Source organism: Hypomesus nipponensis, chromosome 2 (assembly GCF_054491055.1).
Source record: "Hypomesus nipponensis isolate SF chromosome 2, ASM5449105v1, whole genome shotgun sequence".
Classification (NCBI taxonomy): domain Eukaryota; kingdom Metazoa; phylum Chordata; class Actinopteri; order Osmeriformes; family Osmeridae; genus Hypomesus; species Hypomesus nipponensis.
This window is the reverse complement of record NC_140362.1, coordinates 20,582,501-20,601,327: the sequence shown is the minus strand read 5'-3', so window position 1 is coordinate 20,601,327 and position 18,827 is coordinate 20,582,501. Positions and strand designations below refer to the sequence as shown.

General features: G+C 41.1%; 2 protein-coding genes across 2 annotated transcripts in view; both read left to right on the top strand.

Moving 5' to 3' along the window:
• The first annotated feature begins 483 nt into the window (after nucleotides 1-483).
• LOC146301479 (protein CEPU-1-like) lies at nucleotides 484-4,145 on the top strand. The gene is made up of 9 exons (XM_084671124.1): nucleotides 484-524; nucleotides 1,606-1,640; nucleotides 1,744-1,923; nucleotides 2,143-2,277; nucleotides 2,507-2,743; nucleotides 2,875-2,937; nucleotides 3,022-3,203; nucleotides 3,529-3,596; nucleotides 3,765-4,145. The coding sequence occupies exons 2-9, from the start codon at nucleotides 1,616-1,618 to the stop codon at nucleotides 3,835-3,837; spliced, it is 963 nt and encodes a 320-aa protein (XP_084527250.1). The 5' UTR covers nucleotides 484-524; nucleotides 1,606-1,615; the 3' UTR covers nucleotides 3,838-4,145.
• A 9,321-nt stretch (nucleotides 4,146-13,466) lies between these two features.
• cd4-1 (CD4-1 molecule) overlaps nucleotides 13,467-18,827 on the top strand; it is a 6,479-nt gene continuing 1,118 nt past the window's right edge. The window contains exons 1-9 of the mRNA XM_084669169.1: nucleotides 13,467-13,524; nucleotides 14,204-14,356; nucleotides 14,544-14,690; nucleotides 14,837-15,097; nucleotides 15,281-15,667; nucleotides 16,711-16,980; nucleotides 17,796-17,902; nucleotides 18,065-18,114; nucleotides 18,648-18,827. The exon at nucleotides 18,648-18,827 is cut by the window's right edge and continues 1,118 nt beyond it. Of these exons, the coding sequence (XP_084525295.1) occupies nucleotides 13,467-13,524; nucleotides 14,204-14,356; nucleotides 14,544-14,690; nucleotides 14,837-15,097; nucleotides 15,281-15,667; nucleotides 16,711-16,980; nucleotides 17,796-17,902; nucleotides 18,065-18,114; nucleotides 18,648-18,678 (1,464 nt within the window). The 3' untranslated portion in view covers nucleotides 18,679-18,827. The remainder of the gene's footprint in view (nucleotides 13,525-14,203; nucleotides 14,357-14,543; nucleotides 14,691-14,836; nucleotides 15,098-15,280; nucleotides 15,668-16,710; nucleotides 16,981-17,795; nucleotides 17,903-18,064; nucleotides 18,115-18,647) is intronic.

Genomic DNA, 18,827 nt, shown 5'->3' with positions numbered 1-18,827 from the left:
TAAACACCAAATCGAACTGGTTGTTATTTGAAGTGTGGTGAGGGTTATTTAGCAAGGTGGTTTCATTTTATTTTGTTTATTTTGCATAAATGAATTCCTTTGTTACTTCTGCTCTGACAAATAAAGACTCGTCTTTCTGCCGTCCTTGTCTGTTGCTTCACTTTTTGGAAACGTTTTTGAAAGGTAGAGACTACGTTATTACAGATCGCATCTGTTTTCATTGTAATTTTTCTGGGTTTTAACACCCACAATAATTACAAGTAAGTCTAAATGTATTTCCAGTAAAGGACGTAAACATGTGCAGTTTCTATGTGCCTACTCACAAACCTGTTTAAAGAAGGATTCCTGTCACTTGCAGTAAAGTAGAACCTGTTTCGTTCGTGCATCTCCTGCTGCAGCTTTCCAAGTTGCAGTTTCCTCAGATCTCTTCCGCTATATTCACCTCCTCAATCCTCAACCCTGTCTTTTTAATCAGTGTGTTGTGCCGAACAGAGCAAGAAATAAAAGATCAACTGCAGTAGCAGGTAAGAAATACCAAACTAGACAAATCACCATTAATACGTTAATATTTTTGTGAAGATCTGACAATGTTGTAGAGTTGGAATGTTAGGCTTATAGCTGATAAAATTGTCATTAAGACATACACACAAAGTGGTTGTGAAAGAAGATGAGGCCTAATTATTTTTCATATTTGTTCAAGTTTGAATTTGAATTGGTTTTCTGAGGTAGGCGATAGGTAACAAAACGCAAATTAAAGAAAACTGTGGTCATGCCAAACCACGATTTTCAATAGAAAATTTAGTTTTTTTCGAGTTTCACATTGTTGGCAAAAGTATATACAAAAGTTATGGATGGGTTCATTAGTCCATTTTTTGTTTGTTTTAAAGTTTACTCGCGGAGAGCAGTTATTGTACGCTATTATACAGCCAACGATTTTATCAAATGTTTATAGGATATTTAAATATTCCATACGATTTACATGTATCGTTTCCAGCCAAATGTGCCTTCGCTATTTGACCGATAACTCATTAGCCTATATAGACTTATTAAAAGTTTAACGAAATTCACCCACGTTTGTTAACTGAAATAATTCAGTTGGCCCTATTTAGGTTTGAGATTGCTAAATTGCAGGAATATTTCCAATATTGAAATCGTATTTTATTCATTACGATCACCAGTATTATCATAGTCATGGATTAGGCTTAATCTCAATCCATTACAATTTTCATTTTACCTTTAATGTAACCTATCAAACGAGTTTAAAATGTATTAGTAATGTATTCGTTATCTAGGCCGCTTCAATGCCACGTGTTGTGTTATTTATACAAACAAATCTACTTCTCTCTAAAATATAATGTTCGTTTTAATTTCTTCAAAATGCATTCACCGATCTCAGAAGGAGAGAAAGAGAGTAAAGGAGCTGGAGAGAGGAAATCGCTATGTGGTCAGACACCTCAAATGTTGATTCTACAGAACAGAAGCTGTGTGTGGTGACATTGTTACAGCTTCTCACCCTGGAAGTATACGGATACTTCAACTGCACTGACGTACAGTTTGATGTGATGCATCATTGTTTCTCATATCTCTACTCATAATTTCTTTCAGAAAGAAGAAAATGAAGAAAGTGTTTTTATTTTTTGGTGAGTGACAATATAACCTACTGTTTTGACATACAATTACTGTAGAAGATTGTCACTGTGTTGGACACAATAACAATAACTCGCCTCTACATTGCTGTCACAGTCTTCCTTTCAGCTCATGGTCTAGTTCCATTAGAAGGGACAATTTTGTTTGTGAAACAAGGGGCGTCTGCCCAAATCAACTGTGGGGTCAAAATCAGAAACCAGAATGTAGAGTGGACACATGGTGACCAGAAATCTTTCATTGTACGGATCAATGGGAAATCTGGAAAACAGACTAAAGGTAAACTATGAGCAACGACTTATTCAAAGTCATATTCAAAATTGCATATTGCTAATTGTGCAGGTTACACCTTTCAATATCCCATGTTCTTTCCTGGAGGACGATATAACATATAGATTAACGAATATAAATAGACTTATAGGTAAGATAAATCTGTGCAGGGTCATCTTTTCTGCCCTTCTCATTGAGGTCATGACCCTTGTCTTTTCCCCATGTTAGGAAAATTCCCCAACATCCAGGTAAAGCGTTCGGGAGAATATCTGGAGATTCCGAGTGTAGGAGGTGGAGATGTGGGGCTGTACACCTGCAAGGTGGACACAACAGAGCACAGCCACAGACTCTACATAGTTACAGGTACTAGTCCTCTCACGGGTCACGTCCATACGGATGCCACCGCCTGCATCTCGTCCTCTCACGGGTCACGACTAAGGGACAGCTGACCAGTACATGTGACTGGATGCGAGATTTTTCTGGGTTCTCACTTAAATGTCATCTCTTGTTTTCCTTCCTCCCTTCCTTTGCTTCTCCACACTTTGTTTTTCATCCCCTCCCTCCCCCCTAATTCTCCCCCTTCTGACCCCAGCCTCAGTGACCCCCTCCAGTGACGTCCTGCTGGGCACTGCTGCCTCTCTCCACTGCCAGGTGACCGGGGAGCCCAAGCCCAAGGTGGAGTGGCTGCGTCCGGACGGAGAAGGGCTCCCAGAGTCCTCTGGGCAGGTCCAGCTCAGCGATGTGACCCTGAAGGACGCTGGGAATTGGACCTGTCAGATCTCTCAGGATGGGGAGACCCATCGAGAGACCGTGAACATTCGTGTGCAAAGTACGGTTGTCTCAGTACTTCTAAACCCCCACTCCTAACAGGTTTTGATTAGCACGTGTCATATGTAAGACCTGAGGTTCTTAGTCGATATAACGTGTGTAGCTGATAACACAGTGACTGTGCTTTCTCAGGTTCCAAACCCACAGTCCCACCCTCTGGACCGAAAAAAGTCTCAGTGACTCGATGCTCCGACTGTACGTAACTCTGGCTGAACCACATCAAGAATTTCCTCATTCCATACCATGATAACAAACCCTTTATGTGTCTGTGTCTCCCAGGTATCTCTGTCCTCCAGCCTGGAGAGCCTGAAGGAGGGGAGGTGGTTGTACGCGGCCAAGGGGGACTGTCCCTGTGGGGGTTGAGCCTGTGGGTGTGGATAGCAGTGGGGGCCGGAGGCCTGGTGCTGATCCTGCTGGTGGTCTTGGTGGTCCTCATGCAGCGCAGAAACAGAAGGATGAAGGTAGGGTGAAGCCAGGGTGCGAACACTTCACCTCCAGGCAGGGGCGCCGTAGCGGGGGGCAAGATCAAGATGAAGGCCCTGGTCACAAGGGGGCCCAGTGGAACCCCACACTTTACTGTATGGTTTTGATTTTGGGGTTCGGAGTACAAATTAGCCATGGGGCCCAGACCCCTTAGAGCTGCCCCTGCCTCTGGGAAAGTGGAATACCTAAGTATTGAAGCTTGATCATATGCTTGATTGACAAATGTATTTAGGGAATTGAGAAATAAAGAAAAACGAATACTTGCTTGTATTGTTTTATAATCCTTTTTTTCTGTGTGTGCAGAGGAGAGGCCACAAGCTGAGAACAGTCAGACGACCTTTGAAGCCCAATGAATACTGCCACTGCACCAAGTAAATACTCCAGATTACTTCCTAAACCAATTCAGATTCCATATAAAGGACAAGATGGACTAGTAGTTATGGTAGATGAGAAAGTGACCCGTTAATAGCAGTACGTTGTGTACAACAGAAACTGTGAATTGAGGAAAGTTTTAAAACTAGTTTGCCGTGTTTTTTTAGCAGGGCATTGGGTCCTCCACCAAAAGGAAGACCAAGAGAGAAGCCATCTCATGTTGCCAAGCAACAGCACTAAACAGGTAGATCAAATGGAGGGAGTGGAAGGTAGATCGACTTGGAAGGAGACAGAAAAAGAGAGCGGGAGAGTCAGAGAGAGAGACTGAAGCGGAAGGATGAAGTGAAACAAAACGTCAAGAGAGAATGTGGTCAAAATTGCTTACAACTGTCCATAATAAAGATGTATTTTTTTGTAACTTGCTTTCATAAAATAAATATACTGCTCATATAGTACATTACCGTTGTATCAGGACTGGGTGGCTGGAAAGATTTAGACAATGTTTTAAATGTGTAACTTTACATAAAATAAAAGGAATCATAATTGTGTCCGAATGTTCTTCTGGTCAATAAATGTCGATGACATATTTGTTTTTGTTTTTACATTTCACAAGGTTGTTATTCTTTGCCTTAGCACAGTCTGCTTTCAACAACAAGCATTTTATACTTTATACAGATACCTTCTAGCGCTAACTGGTGCAGTTAAATGCAGACAGGTGCTTGTAACAGTGGTCACACGACCATACACACACACAACAAGAAAGTCACAAACACCTGTGACAAACAGAACACTTCACACTGGTCTGTGTGTTACAGTAAACACTGAAGACAAGGAAGACTTTCTGGAATTTGTGTTGATACATCCACTCCCTGTTTCTCTACTTTGGATCTTCAGTTCCCTAACCCTAACCCTTTTCTACTTTATATTAAACATTCTTAAATATAAAAGTATATTTATGTTTATGCTATGCACCTTCCTGCCACAGTGAATTCCTTGTTTTTGTAAACTCACTTGGCGAATAAAGCAAATTTAGATTCTGATTCTGATGTTCATTCAGATCCTCATTTATGTAGTAACGTACAATGCCTGCTCCTCCCGCAAACCTCTAGCATGGGATCAGTTCTAGACATAAGTTGGTATGATATCAGATATCAGGTTTATAGAGCAAAAATGTGTTCTGCCTGAGTGTGTGTGTGTGTATGTGTGTGTGTGTGCCAGTGTGTGTGTGTGTGTGTGCCTGTGTGTGTGTATGTGTGTGTGTGTGCCAGTGTGTGTGTGTGTGTGTGCCTGTGTGTGTGCCGGTGTGTGTGTGCCTGTGTGTGTGTGTGTGTGTGCCTGTGTGTGTGCCTGTGTGTGTGCCTGTGTGTGTGTGTGCCTGTGTGTGTGCCTGTGTGTGTGCCTGTGTGTGTGTGCCTGTGTGTGACACAGAGAGTCTCGGTACAGGGAAAGGATCGCAGCACAGTCTAGCTTCCTGTCTCTATGTGAGTGTGTTTGTGTGACTACAGTGTGTGTACAGTCTGATGTCAGACCAGAATTCATCTCAGCACTGAACACATCTCAGCGGTGAGTACGGCTCTAACCCATCCACACATCTGATGATAAACTTGCCCAACTGCCGACCTGGCAGTAGTAGGCCTTCATCATCTATTGACTTATCATAAATGAACTGATAAAGCATAAGTGCCATGGACATGGTCTAGTTATATCTTACCTGTTGGCTGCTGGTGAGCTTCAGAGGTAATTCTGGGTTTTAACGATTGTGGTCCTAAATGCCTGACAAGAAAGCTGAGAAGTTTAAATGATGGAACCGGGAACTATGTTACAGGGGACGTAGAGAAGAGCTCAAAACAAACTTGTGTAATAACTGCCATGCAAAAGTGGATGATTTCGCAATTGTCTATGTTGGTATGGAATGATACTGTACAGAGTTCTAACTTGTATACTTAAACACATATTCTACGTATATACCAGTAAATTAGATGTGTGCATAATCACTGAACTTGTTCATTTACTTACCATTCTTTAGAGGGAAATTAAAAACACGCTGCCGTGTACATACTGCAGGTCCTAACACAATGTTTTGGATCTGGTGGATGTGCAGTTGTAGTAGTTGTAGTAGGTTGCTCCAGCAGCACATTCATTTGTAAATATTTATTGGATCCCCATGTTGACATTCCATAATTACGGCACACAAATCTAAAACACACAAGCGGAAGTGGGATGAGTGAAAGTATGGCATGAAGGAAATTATAATTTTGCTGCTTATTTGATCTATTTTCTAAGTAACTGACTGGGTCAGTTGTCTTATCATAAAACATTGAGAGTTGGGGGTAAGGATGTGAGATCAGACAGCTCCCAGTTGTTGGGTTAGTTCCAGAGACTGAGCAGCGAGATCCGGGATTCATGTTCAGCATCCTCCTGGCCGCTGACCTCTGGCTCTCGCCGTAGGGCGTCCAAGAACTGAGAGAACGACACTCGCATGCTCTTGTCGGAGTCTGGATTTTGTATTTTAGTTTAGACAGATGAGCAAAATTGGGGGAAGAGAGGGAAAATGGTGGACGCTGGAAATGAACCCGGTTCTCGTCGTGTCCAGATCACATGCCGTGGAGCCACATGCCAGGGACTGTCAGAAGCAAACTTTTATGTGTATTTTTGTACATTGGCACTCTTTCTGTGAATGTGTGGAGCTCGTTGCTTGTAGACGCCCTTAACCACGTTGCATTTAACAAAATATCTTTTATTTGGACTTTTATAAACTTCATGACATATAATAACTTTAAAGTAAAGACACATTTCCTTTGTTGGTGTGTCTCTGCATATTTTTTTGCCAATACTAGTTCAATACTTGATTTTATGCGTTCACTACCACACAATATAATACTGTACAAGTCTTTAAATAGACAGAAATAGGTGTTATTAGAATTCTTTCAAAATTATTTTTGACATTTTATATAATAATTCTCTTCCTATACTATGGTGGATACTCGCAATAAAATTTTGCTTTTGAATTTTAGTTTTTATCGAGGTAATGTTCCCAAACCCTTTCTACAGTAATTCTGACATCATAATGCAACCATCATCAATAGCCAATGTTCAATATGACCTATATTGAACCTAGTAACTGACCTGTAGCAGTCAAGATCCTACTCAAGGATTCCACAGGATTACTAAAATGGTAAGGTTATCGTTCAAATGAAAAAAATATTTTTTTTTAAAGATAACATTGTTAACTGAAATGAATGCATAAATAACACATTTGTTCGCTCACACAGAGATTCACAGAAGTACAACACAATTTCACATATTACGTTCTGTGATAAGCTACAGTTCGCCTTTTGTTTTGGCTGCCATGGCTACACATAAAAAATAAAAAAAATAAAAAGATTTTACACTTCTCATGTTCAGAACTCCACAGCAACACCAGTCAACAACATTATTTTAATCCAATTAAATAAGGGCACGAGTGACCGTCAACCTCTCATTGAAAAAGCTTGGTTCTTGTCTGTATGTATTTCACAGAACGCGTACTTCAAGAATGTTTGACTGCTCACTGTAATAACTAACTTTTCTGTGTCCCACCTGTGGTGATAAACTCGAAAAGGCAATCAAATACGTTCCTGAAAAATGTATACTGTGTTACATTTTTTGTAATTTGCCAACTGACACTTTTAACAGTTTATGTAGAAAGATCGAATTCCTACAGAGATACTCACGACGTGTTAGTGAACCATTAAGATGTGAATTTGTCCAGTTTGGAGTATTCACAGGCCCATCAGGAACTAAACACACGCGCAACACTGTGCTCTGCAGAATGAGATGGGCCCTCTGTCCGACCCTGTTAACCTGGACCCAGATTTAGACTCATCCTCGACATGTAAACTGAAATAACTCCTCTACAAATGTTCAACCATAGAGATGCGATTATCAATGCCAACAGAACTCATATTTAGAGCTTTCACAGCTGAAGTCCTTCGATAATACATTCTACAAAGTAAGATCAACAGTAATTCTTTTGTTAGGGACTTTTAATGCAACTGGGTACCACAGTTTCTGCTTTCATAAAATAAATATATTCTGGGCAAGTATTTCTTTATTGCAGTAAAAATCTGGATAAAAAAAAAAAAAAATGACCCTTGACCTGGGCAGGCCGACACGCAATGAATTCACTGCGCTCTCTTTAATTAAGAATTGTGTCATAAATATGACTTCTGTAAAATCACATCATGACACCTAAATATGTGCAAAGCATCTGATGAGGAGTGTTGTTTGGGAGATTCTGAGATATTTCTGATACAGTTGCATCGGTCTCATGTACCTCATAGATTACTTTAACAACAAATGTAAATATGGATGTACAGTACATGATGTGGTTTCGTCTTGAAAGTTACCAATCATTGCGATCTCTTCAACCTTGTCGTGTAGTGGGAAGTAAACCAATTCAGTAATCTGTAAACAAACTAGTGGTTTAAAACTTGTTTCTTTTAGGATTTGATTTTGGCATTTAATAACACATCACTCACATTCACACACATTCATCATTCAATTAGTTTGAACTCTTTTCATAACAGTATTAGCTCTCTATCAAATACGTTGCTGTTATTATATAAACAAAAGCATGGTTCTGGAGTCCCTCCACGTGGCCACAGCAGTTTTTGTCAGGCTGAACCAGGTGCTTCCTCTCACTCTAAACACGTTCTCGTTTTTCCAAAACTAGGTGAGCGAGGGAGTGTTTATTGCATATGACATAAGGATTCCCTTTTTCATAATTTCACACAAATACACCCCTCTCCACCCTTTTCTCTCTTAACCTCCATCTCCATTAGTCTCCATTCAAACAGAAACTGAGATGTCTTGTTTGACGTTTGTTCCACCCTCCAGTGTTTCCACTTACGTTAACAATTGTATGTTAGACGACCAAATATGATGCCACATCATCTTAATTACATCTATCCTGGTTGGTATGTGCCTACAATCATGACCTTTTGTTTATCTGTAACTAGAACAGTTTATAATCCATGATAACTCACAACTAGTTCAAAAAAATAGTGAAAGGAACATTCAGTCTGTATTTGTCTTCTCTTGCACAACACTTCATGATAAACTTCCACTTAAAAACCAACAGACAAAAAATGTTTTCACAATCATTTGGACCAAAATGTCACTTGTTTATGATCCTCAACCTGTGTTTCCACTGACATTTAGCTATTTAAAGAAGCACAAGCTATCACTGAACCAGAGAAAGACAAGCTTACCAAGTTGTGTCTGTAGACCTCGCAAGTTTTCTGTCTTTCTTTCTGATGAGCAGACACACTCCAGTTCCAACGTCAGTGGACCCCCCAGATAGCCATTTTAAAAGTGAGAGAGAGAGAGAGAGAGAGAGCTTTTGGAAGTTTAAAACGTGTAGATGTCTAGAGACCGAATAATTGCAAAACAAGGGGAGACCCAATGTAGGAAAGACTGTGGGAGGTCATGGTGAGGAGCAGGGACATCTCGAAAAAGTGAATCACCTCCTCTTTCTCTCCCCTAGCCCACGCTATCAGTCTTTTTCTTTTTCAGTAATGACTCTGTGTGGTGTACGCCAACTTCTTTGGGGCCCTGACTAACCAGGGAGTCCTCAACTCTCAGGTATTTTCCATCGAACCGAAAACGAGCAAGCTCAGACTCATTCTGCTTTAGATCGATCAGCACCTGAGATGCTGATCGGAGCTGCATGCTCTGTGTGTTCTGTAAGGCAATTGCTCACATCCAATCAGGACAGTTCACAGCACATCTGACAAAAACCACGCCGTCTGTTGAGACCTTTACGACAACCTTGCTCTGTTTCATTGAACCGAAAAATGGATGCATGGTAGCTTGTTGAAAGGGAGAGGTCGAAAGACAGAGAGAGAGAGAGAGAGAGAGAGAGAGAGAGAGAGAGAGAGAGAGAACAGTTGAAAGTTCACAACCTTTTTTTTTCTTCTTTTTTTTAAAAACACAGAACACAGCGAGGCGGAGAGGTAGAGCATGAAAAGAGTTTAAACCTCAGTGAGATGGATGAGACGCAAGTGACATGTTTGTTCGGTCCTTGTTGTGGTTGACGTCGCTAAACCACCTGCTTGAGCATCCCGTCTCAACAGAAGAGCACAGAACACAGACCCTCTAATCTGCTGAACATTCATAGGCTCTCACTGACAGGCAACACTAGGAATGCATGCTCAGAAATGCACTTCGTAAAGTCATTTAAACTAAAACTTTAAACCCAACTTGGTTTGAGTCTCTAGAGAAATGCATAAACAGAACATGAAACGATCATGTTTTGAACCAAAATGAATATCACCCTAGTCTGCAACTACTTTGTCCCTGCTTGCAAATGGGGCAAACTGTAGATTGGAGTTTGTTGGAGACTACATTGGTGTAGTGTCTCTCTATCTCTTCATTTTCTGTACCATCTCTCTGTGTATGCGCTATAGACCGTAGTCATGTGGACCGTGCGACCCTGCAGCTGAACAAAAGCATGGAGCCCGAAAGAACATCACACGGTTTTATAACAACACCTATACAGACCAAAGCAAATGCAAGGATGGGATGTGTTCTGGTGGCTGAGCGGTTAGGGAATCCAGCTAGTAATGTGAAGGTCGCAAGTTCGATTCCCGGCCGAGCCAAATGACGTTGTGGGCAAGGCACTGATGTCCTTGGGCAAGGCCCTTCACCCTACTTTCCACAGAATGTCCTTGTACTTACTGTAAGTCGCTCTGGATAAGAGCGTCTGCTAAATGTAACAATTCTGTAGTGAACTTTTGAAGTTCGCCTTTAAGTGGATAACTGTGAAAGTAACTACAGTGAGACCTCAGGTGGAGCGTGTTGCAGGCTTAAGAAGTCTTTCTGTTGTACAGAGAGTGAACCGGACCCTCAGTTTGAGAGTAAAGAAGATGTGTAGGTGTATCTCGACATACAGTGGACAGCAGTGTACATGTTATGTGCTTGAATTCACTTTATAAGAGTTATTTATCCTGGTGAGTCTTAGAGTCTATTAACTTATTTGTGTGAGAAAGTCAATCCATCCAGTAGACGACACTCCCTGAAACAATTGAAAAGTTCATTTACAGAAGCTGTGTTGCTGACCAAATTCAAGTTGATTTCCATGTAGTTTTAAACATATGCTTGAATTGGAATGGAACGTTAAATTGAATGCAGTAAAGACGTTGGTGGAGTGTTAGAGACAGTTACTTTGATACGGCGTCTTATTGCCTACAGTAATTTGATCATTACTATTAATATTGCTCTACCTTGAAGGTGAAAATATATAGTAATCTTTGGATTTGACTTTTAATTTAATCTCAATAGCAAGTTTGCATTTGTCTGGAATTCTCATTGATTACTTGACGTAATTTATGATGTCAATATTATAATTACATATTTGATTATTTGAAAAAAAAAAAAAGATCTTCATCTCAATAGCAAGTTACCTTTTGTCTGGAATGCTCACTGATTAATTATCAGAATTAAGCATTTTAATATTATGATTAAAAAAAATAATATCGGTAAAACATTTTGTTGGCTATGAAATCATTACCGTGGAAATCATTTGATTAACGGACAACCGTGTCAAAGTACATAGAGTGTAAGGAAGCATTTGGGTATGTTCTGTCAGTAGATGCCTGGGCAATAATTCATAAAAACCTTCTCTTAGACATGTGGTTGTCTCATCTTATAGGAACCGTAGTCTTAGTTGAAACAATTGACTTGAAAGTGATCCAAAGTGTTCATGCAACGTTTATATGCATTCAGCAGCCATTACGTATTTGTTGTTGTGTAGTTAGTTACATATCAAATCATTATTACATTTCAAACTGTTGTAATTATGTATACAATTACTTTTGCAATCATATCAAGACATTGTAGTGACCACATGTAAATTGGTAACCTGTACACTCCTTCAAATCATTATAAATATTTTTAATAATTCATTTTGTTGTATAATAGCCATTTGTACCAAATTATGTATTATTTTTATAAATTGAAGCTAAAAAGACCTTGTAATGCCTTGTAATTATGTGTTGTGTCAGCTAGACTCTGCGTTAACATGTACTGCACTTATGGCGTATATTTGATTAACATAACAGTTTGGCAAACATTTCTTCCTAAATACTTGCTGTTAGTGTGAAAATGTTTTAATAAATTAACATACATTGTACTTTTAGTTTTGGTCGGTTGGTTCTTTTATGGTAGAGGAAAACTTACATTCAACTAACATACATCCGTTCCAACTCGTCATCCAATCAATAAGGTAATTTATGAATCCGAATGTTCTTAACCAATAATTGTGTGTTTCCTGATACGTTATAGACCAATCAGCTGTGACGGAAGCGTTACACGGTATAAAAGCAGAGTCTTTACACTGATGATCAACACAAGCATCTTAATCATCAGCAAGTGACATTCCACGATTTCTTGTGAGTATACACATTTTAAACAGTATTTTTAACTTGTCTGTTTTATGTTGGTGCGCTGCTACCCCTCCTATAAATTTAGTTAATGATTTAAATCTGTAAATTGAAATTAATGTAACTGAAATATTGTGAAATATCTGAAAGTTAGCTGAATTGAACAATGTATTAGAACAATTGTTTTATCCGTAGGGGATCACAGACTAATCATTCCTGTCTCCCCAGCCTCCTCCTATTCACCTCTCTCTCTACAGTATGCCCTCCCTCCCTGCCCTCCCCTCCCCTGCCCTCCCCTGCCCTCCCCTGCCCTCCCCTGCCCTCCCTCACTTCTTCTTGTCTGCTACTGAACCTCCGCCCTGACCACAGACTTGATCATGCTTTTCTGGGTTTACTCTTCAGCTGTGATCTCTCTCTCTCCCCCTCTCTCTCTCTCTCCCCCTCTCTCTCTCTCTCTCTCTCTCTCTCTCTCTCTCTCTCTCTCTCTCTCTCTTTGTCCCTCTCTCTTCTCTTTCTCTTCCTTTTTGCTTCCTATTCTGTGCTTGGCCCTACTCAAGTGTTTGACCTGCCAGTCTGAATGGCCCCTGCTCTTCCTAATGTCCAGGAACTCTACTTATCTAAAATGTAATGCCAATAGCATCAAATAACATCTCAGTAAATCTTTTCTTATCTGGGTAAATCACATTTAGTCTCTCTGAACTCTGATACTCTAGAATTTTACATACCCACAAGCATCACTCAAACATACAAAACAAAAAACGTACTTTACCACACTCCTACTATACTACCGGCAGTGTGGTCTCTTTTTTTCACAAGTCAAGCGTGGAGAAATCCGCATTTCGTGGAATAAAGGAGGAAGAAGGGGGTGTAAATTAGAGGGGGAGGAGACGAGAGGTAAAACAATCGTAGGAATTTACACTTCACAAAATCAGGGCCCACCACAACCCACGCCCTCGACACACACTCCCTCCCCTTACATCTTTCTACCGAAGCCCACCACAAAAGCTACTGCCTTTTTTTTTCTTGTATTTCTCAGCTCTTCTGTTTCTGTCTGACAATCTCTTGAAATCAGAGACCACCACAAACCCCTTCCTCTCTCGTTATTTTTACACCTCGTCATCAACGTCATCGTAAAGATAAGCAGACTGTACACATGACCGCTATTTTCTTTTGTGTAATCTTAGAAAAAAAAATATATATATGTAGAACACATTTTAAATTGTTAAAAGTAAAAAATTACTGCATAAAATAAAGATCAACAGAGTCTCAGTTATTTATATTTTGTGATAGCTTCTCAATACAGATTACATAATGGATTGATTTAAATGTATGATTTTCTTTTGTCTATAGGCTTAAATTACTGTTGTGTCCCAATGATTATGAGCAGTTATCAAATGTGACATGGCTCTCTAAATCTGTTTTTTTTTTTATAGTGCAGCAATCAAAATGAAGGATTTTTTGGGCCGTCTTCCTATGCTCATAGTTTTGTTCAACTCAATAACAGGTGAGATGCACAATGACACCCTGCACATTGCAATTTGCACTATTGTATCGTTTGCACAATCTGTATTTTATATGTATCGGTATTTTTAGGTTAAATTGTAAATTATGGCTACTTATATTTTAATTTTTTATTCCCCTTAGTATTAGCTAGACCCCCCTTAGTATTAGCTAGACTTTGCTCCTTGTATAGTCAGTCCACATATTTAAGTTTCAATATTCCTATATGTTTAATGTATGCACCTCCCTGCCAAAGTAAATTCCTTGTTTGTGCAAACACTCATGGCAAATAAAATCCCTTCTGATTCTGAGATTATATGGATAATATTGTCCCTCTTCACTTGGGTAAAGGCAGAAAAACAATAACATTTGTCAATGTATATGTTAAATTTGTATCCTACCCCTAATCATTTTATTATCTGACAACAAATAGTTTAGACACAGTTTGTAGTAAATGTAAGCAATGCTATGCTTTGATATTTTATAAATGTAACCTCAATAAACTAACTGTCAATTAGGACAGGACATAAAAAGACCCATGTTCTGTTTGTCCGGTGCTAAACCCCTTGAGGGTTTAGGTTGGTTGAGCAGCAGTTCTATGGGCGTATGTAAAGCCCTGCTCTGTGACATGCTTGCGTGTAAAAAAGGGCTACACAAATACATTTGATTTGATTTGCTTGCAGGGGCTGTGGATGCAGTGAACGTTGTGGCGTATGGTGAGGTTGGAGGACAGATCACTCTCAATGTCATCAATCTTAAGCCCACTTTGTACGTTTACTGGTCCTCAGCTGGACAGGATCTAATATCTAAAAACACGCATGGGGTTGAGAAAAAAGGTGAGTAACGATCAATTTGATGTATTCTTCAATTGGGTGGTAGCTCTTGGTAATTTGTTTATCAAATTATAAAAAATAAAAAAAAACTGTTTAGAAAATGCAGCTAGATATAATAAAACATATACATATATATTTATAATTAAATCTAAAACAATTATATTAGAATTATAATATTCCTTCCTGTCAGATGACAAGTGGAGAGACCGTGTGTCTCTGGCTGGATACTCCCTGATCATCTCCCAACTCAGAGAGGAGGACTTCATCAAGCCATTCACCTGTGAACTGAGGACAGGGAACATGCTCCTCTCCACAACCACATACTCTCTCCGCACCAGTAAGAGCCAAAGAAAGATCCAATATAAATGATATATGAGTGTACGATCATGTACCATCATGTTATCAAAACTGCTCATTGATCATAATACAGTCTACTGACCATGTGATATGTTCCCCACCCCCTGCCCCCTCTTCCTCCCTCAGTGAGTGTGCGGCCGCCCGCCTCGCCCCTATTGGCTGGGGAGACTCTCTCTCTCCACTGTGATCTGCAGGGTTCTAACAAACAGCCAGTGAGATGGGAGGATCCCCAGAGAAGAGACCTATCCATGGACAACAGGGTCCAGGGAGCCAATAGGATCAGTCTGACTGTGATGAACGTCAGTGGAACGGACCATGGGCAGTGGCTCTGTGTGGTCACATCTGACAACCAGGAGTACAGTGCTGGCGCCCCCGTAGTGGTGGTGGGTGAGTATTGCATCTGCCTCAAACTGCAATGGCAGGACACACTTATACCACGCTATCATATTTTTCGTAAGATTTTCAAGTTAATTTGAAGTTCTCTTATCCTCTCTCTCTCTCTCTCTCTCTCTCTCTCTCTCTCTCTCTCTCTCTCTTCTTTCTTTCTTCTCCTCCCCCCGTGCTCATCAGATCTCTCCCCTGCACCAAAACAACCCATCTACACCTCTACCTCCTCCCTCTCTCCCCTCATCCCCTGCTCAATCCCGTCTTACGTGACCTTGGAAGAGCTTAAGGCCAAAGACACCAAGGGAGTCTACTGGAGTTTCACCCCAAGCCGAGCCTCAGGCCTCCCCTTGAGGGAGCCAGAGAAGCTCCTTGAACTGGGGCCCCCTCCAGCCTGGGAGTCTCTCCAGAACCTTGCGAGTGATAAAAAACTCCCAGCTCTGAAGAACAACTACGACTTCTCCCTCCAGTGGAGCGGGGTGACCGAGGGAGACAGGGGCGAGTACACCTGTGGTCTGGAATTCAAAGGCGACAAAACACTGAAGAGGGTGATACGTTTGGAGGTCCTGAAAGGTGAGTGAGCTGATATGAAAGTTCTGTAGACCCCTTGTAAAATCTTACCCCTAACCCACAATCAGTGATCCGCAATCACGTTTTGTCACGTATTTGCGTGTTTTGTCTTTTTCTTAGTGGTGGGCCGTTATCGGCATTAACGTGCTGCGTTAACGTGAGACTCTCATTGGGCGATAAAAAAAATATTGCCGTTAATCTATTCTCAAAGTTGGGTTGGGAGCTGGGTCTATACTATGCAAGCTATGATGACTTTCAGCTTGATATTTTAGCGCGGATGTATACCCAGCCGAATTGCAGGATTAGGGTTAGGGTTAGGGGGTGAGAACGAGTCTTCGAACCTGTGTGTATGCCTTGTGTATGAAATGATCACATCAAACGTGACGTGCTAACATGGATGCAGCTATGAAGCCGCCTGGTTTGCTTTAGGGAAAATGCAAGTAGGCTACATCTTATTGAACATCATTTATTTTCATCACCAATGATCATAGTAGAACATCTTTTTCAAGCAGTTTGTGATGCAGTTTGGAAACAGGAGATGTAATGAGCCCCTGGTCTGATTTTCCACCTGGCTTGAGAAACCCGTTCTCAAAGACTTACTTTAGTCATTATTTGGGTAGCACACATATTCTGAATGCCTTCAGTGGAATTCAAATGAGCTATTTTAATCTAGATTAACGCCCAGATTACAGTGAGATCAATCTAGATTAAAAAAAAATATCTATGCCCACCACTACTTTTTCTACTTTTACCTCTTCTTTTCTTCTGTAATCTCCTGCACTGTTCTTCGTTATCTAGTATTGGATCAGGCTTGTTGTACTAGTCATTCCCTAAGTGACTGTTGATTCTGTTTGTTGCACCTTGCCAGTTCTCTCGTCTCTTCTAGCTAGAACAGAAAGAATGTATACATGTTTTTCATGTATTTATTCTGTTTTATGTCCCATTTCAATCATCTTGTTTTATCTTTTTTTTCTCCTTTCTTGGGGATCTCTTTCTCTCTCTCTCTCTCTCCCCCCCCCCCCTCTCTCTCTCTCTCCCGGTGACAGTTATATCCTCTCGTGGGCCACAGCTTCTGATTGGTCAGGATGTCAACCTCACTTGCAGCCTGGGCCGTCCCATGGACGCTGATCTGAGCGTCGAGTGGATCCCTCCGACTCAAAGAAGAAGCGAAACCTCCTCGCACTCTCAGAGGCCCGCCCTCAACTCCACCCACCTCGCCCTCCAGGAAGTGGGCAGTGGTGATCGCGGCAGATGGAAGTGTGAGCTGTGGAGGAAGGAGGAGAAGCTGACGACAGCGGAGATCATGCTGAAGATCGGTGAGCTCAGGAAGTGGAAGCGGAAGGAGAGAGAATCGCGTTATTGTGTTTCACAGTCTCCATGTGGCCAGGGCGTGGTGCTGTGTTGTCGTAAATGTGTTGCCAAGGTGGGTCTCACCAGACCAATGCACGCACCATGTAGACTGAGGCCTCATGTAGACTGAGGCACCATGTAGACTGAGGCCTCATGTACACTGAGGCACCATGTAGACTGAAGCACCATGTAGACTGAGGCTTCATGTAGACTGAGGCTTCATGTAGACTGAGGCCTCATGTAGACTGAAGCACCATGTAGACTGAGGCTTCATGTAGACTGAGGCTTCATGTAGACTGAGGCCTCATGTAGACTGAAGCACCATGTAGACTGAGGCACCATGTAGACTGAGGCCTCATGTACACTGAGGCACCATGTAGACTGAGGCTTCATGTAGACTGAGGCCTCATGTAGACTGAGGCCTCATGTAGACTGAAGCACCATGTAGACTGAGGCACCATGTAGACTGAATCCTCAGGGTGGCCTGGGTTTGAATCCAGACACTTACTGCCCCATCCTCCCTTTACCCACATTTCCTGTCCTCTCCAAAACAAACTATCTCTACTATAAATATTAAAGGCCCAAATGTCTCAAAAAATATCTATAAACTTTTTTTTTTGCAATGGTATTTTACGAGTAGAATGTGACTGAGCCACTATACCACTGCTTTAAATATGCATGTATACTGTGTGTGTGTGCCTGACCGAGAACATGAATTCAGATGTGTAGCCAAAACGTTAGTCTGTGTTGTGTGAGGATGACGAGTGTCTGTTGTTGACAGAGCGAGCCCCCATGGACGTCTGGCTGCTGGTGACGATCTGTGCTGCCACTGTCATCTTCATCCTCCTCCTCTTCCTCACCGTCATTCTGTTCCGGCGGCGGCAACAGGTAAAGTTGTCAGATATATTTGACTCAGGACATGAACAATTTTCATCTTTCTTTCTGTCTTCATTTATATACACACACGTATACACATACAGTATATATACTGTACACATAAATGTGTGTGTTGGTGTGTGTGTGTTGGTGTGTGTGTGTGTGTGTCTCCAGAGAGGGACGATGCCAAGACGCAGGAAGCACAAATTCTGCCGCTGCAAAGAGTGAGTAGTCATTTCTTATTTTAAAGCTGTCTAATGACCTTGAAGGTGATGCGGTTTTTGAAAGATGGATATCTAGTCTGTCCTACATAGGTCAGCCTTCTGTCTCAATAAAGGCACAAAATCTAGTTATCTTGTGTTGCCTTCCTCCTTGCCTTTCTAGCTCTACTTTTTCCTCCCATTGTTGTTGATCCTCACTGCATATGATTAGGGTTAGTCTAGACAAGGCTGGACCCTTCTCCAGCAAAACCGTTAATACATTTTTTTATTTCAAATGTTGACTTTAGTGGATTTCATGTAAGTACTTGAGTACTTGATATTGACGTCAGAAGACTGGATCAGAACAGGCCATGTTTTCACAATTTTAGTCCCTTAAAACAAAATGAATAATTTAAAAAGTTAGCCTGAATTTTTAATGCAATTTTTCAATCACTTTTTTTTTTGCCACTGGCTCCAAAGCGCCCCCCTGGGGAGGCAAGTGGAAAGTTTTTCTGTCTTGCTCTGCTGACTGTAAAACTGTTTTGATTCTGATACAGGCCGAAGCCCAAGGGATTCTACAGGACCTAGAGCGTCTAACAGAGATTCTAGAACACCACCACAAAGGAACAATTGCTCACAAACTCAAGATGACATTGCCATCAGGTCTACACATGTGAAATACGATTTGAATGAAAGAGAGGTCAAGAGAGAGAAAATTGAACGGATATGGCTGTTTG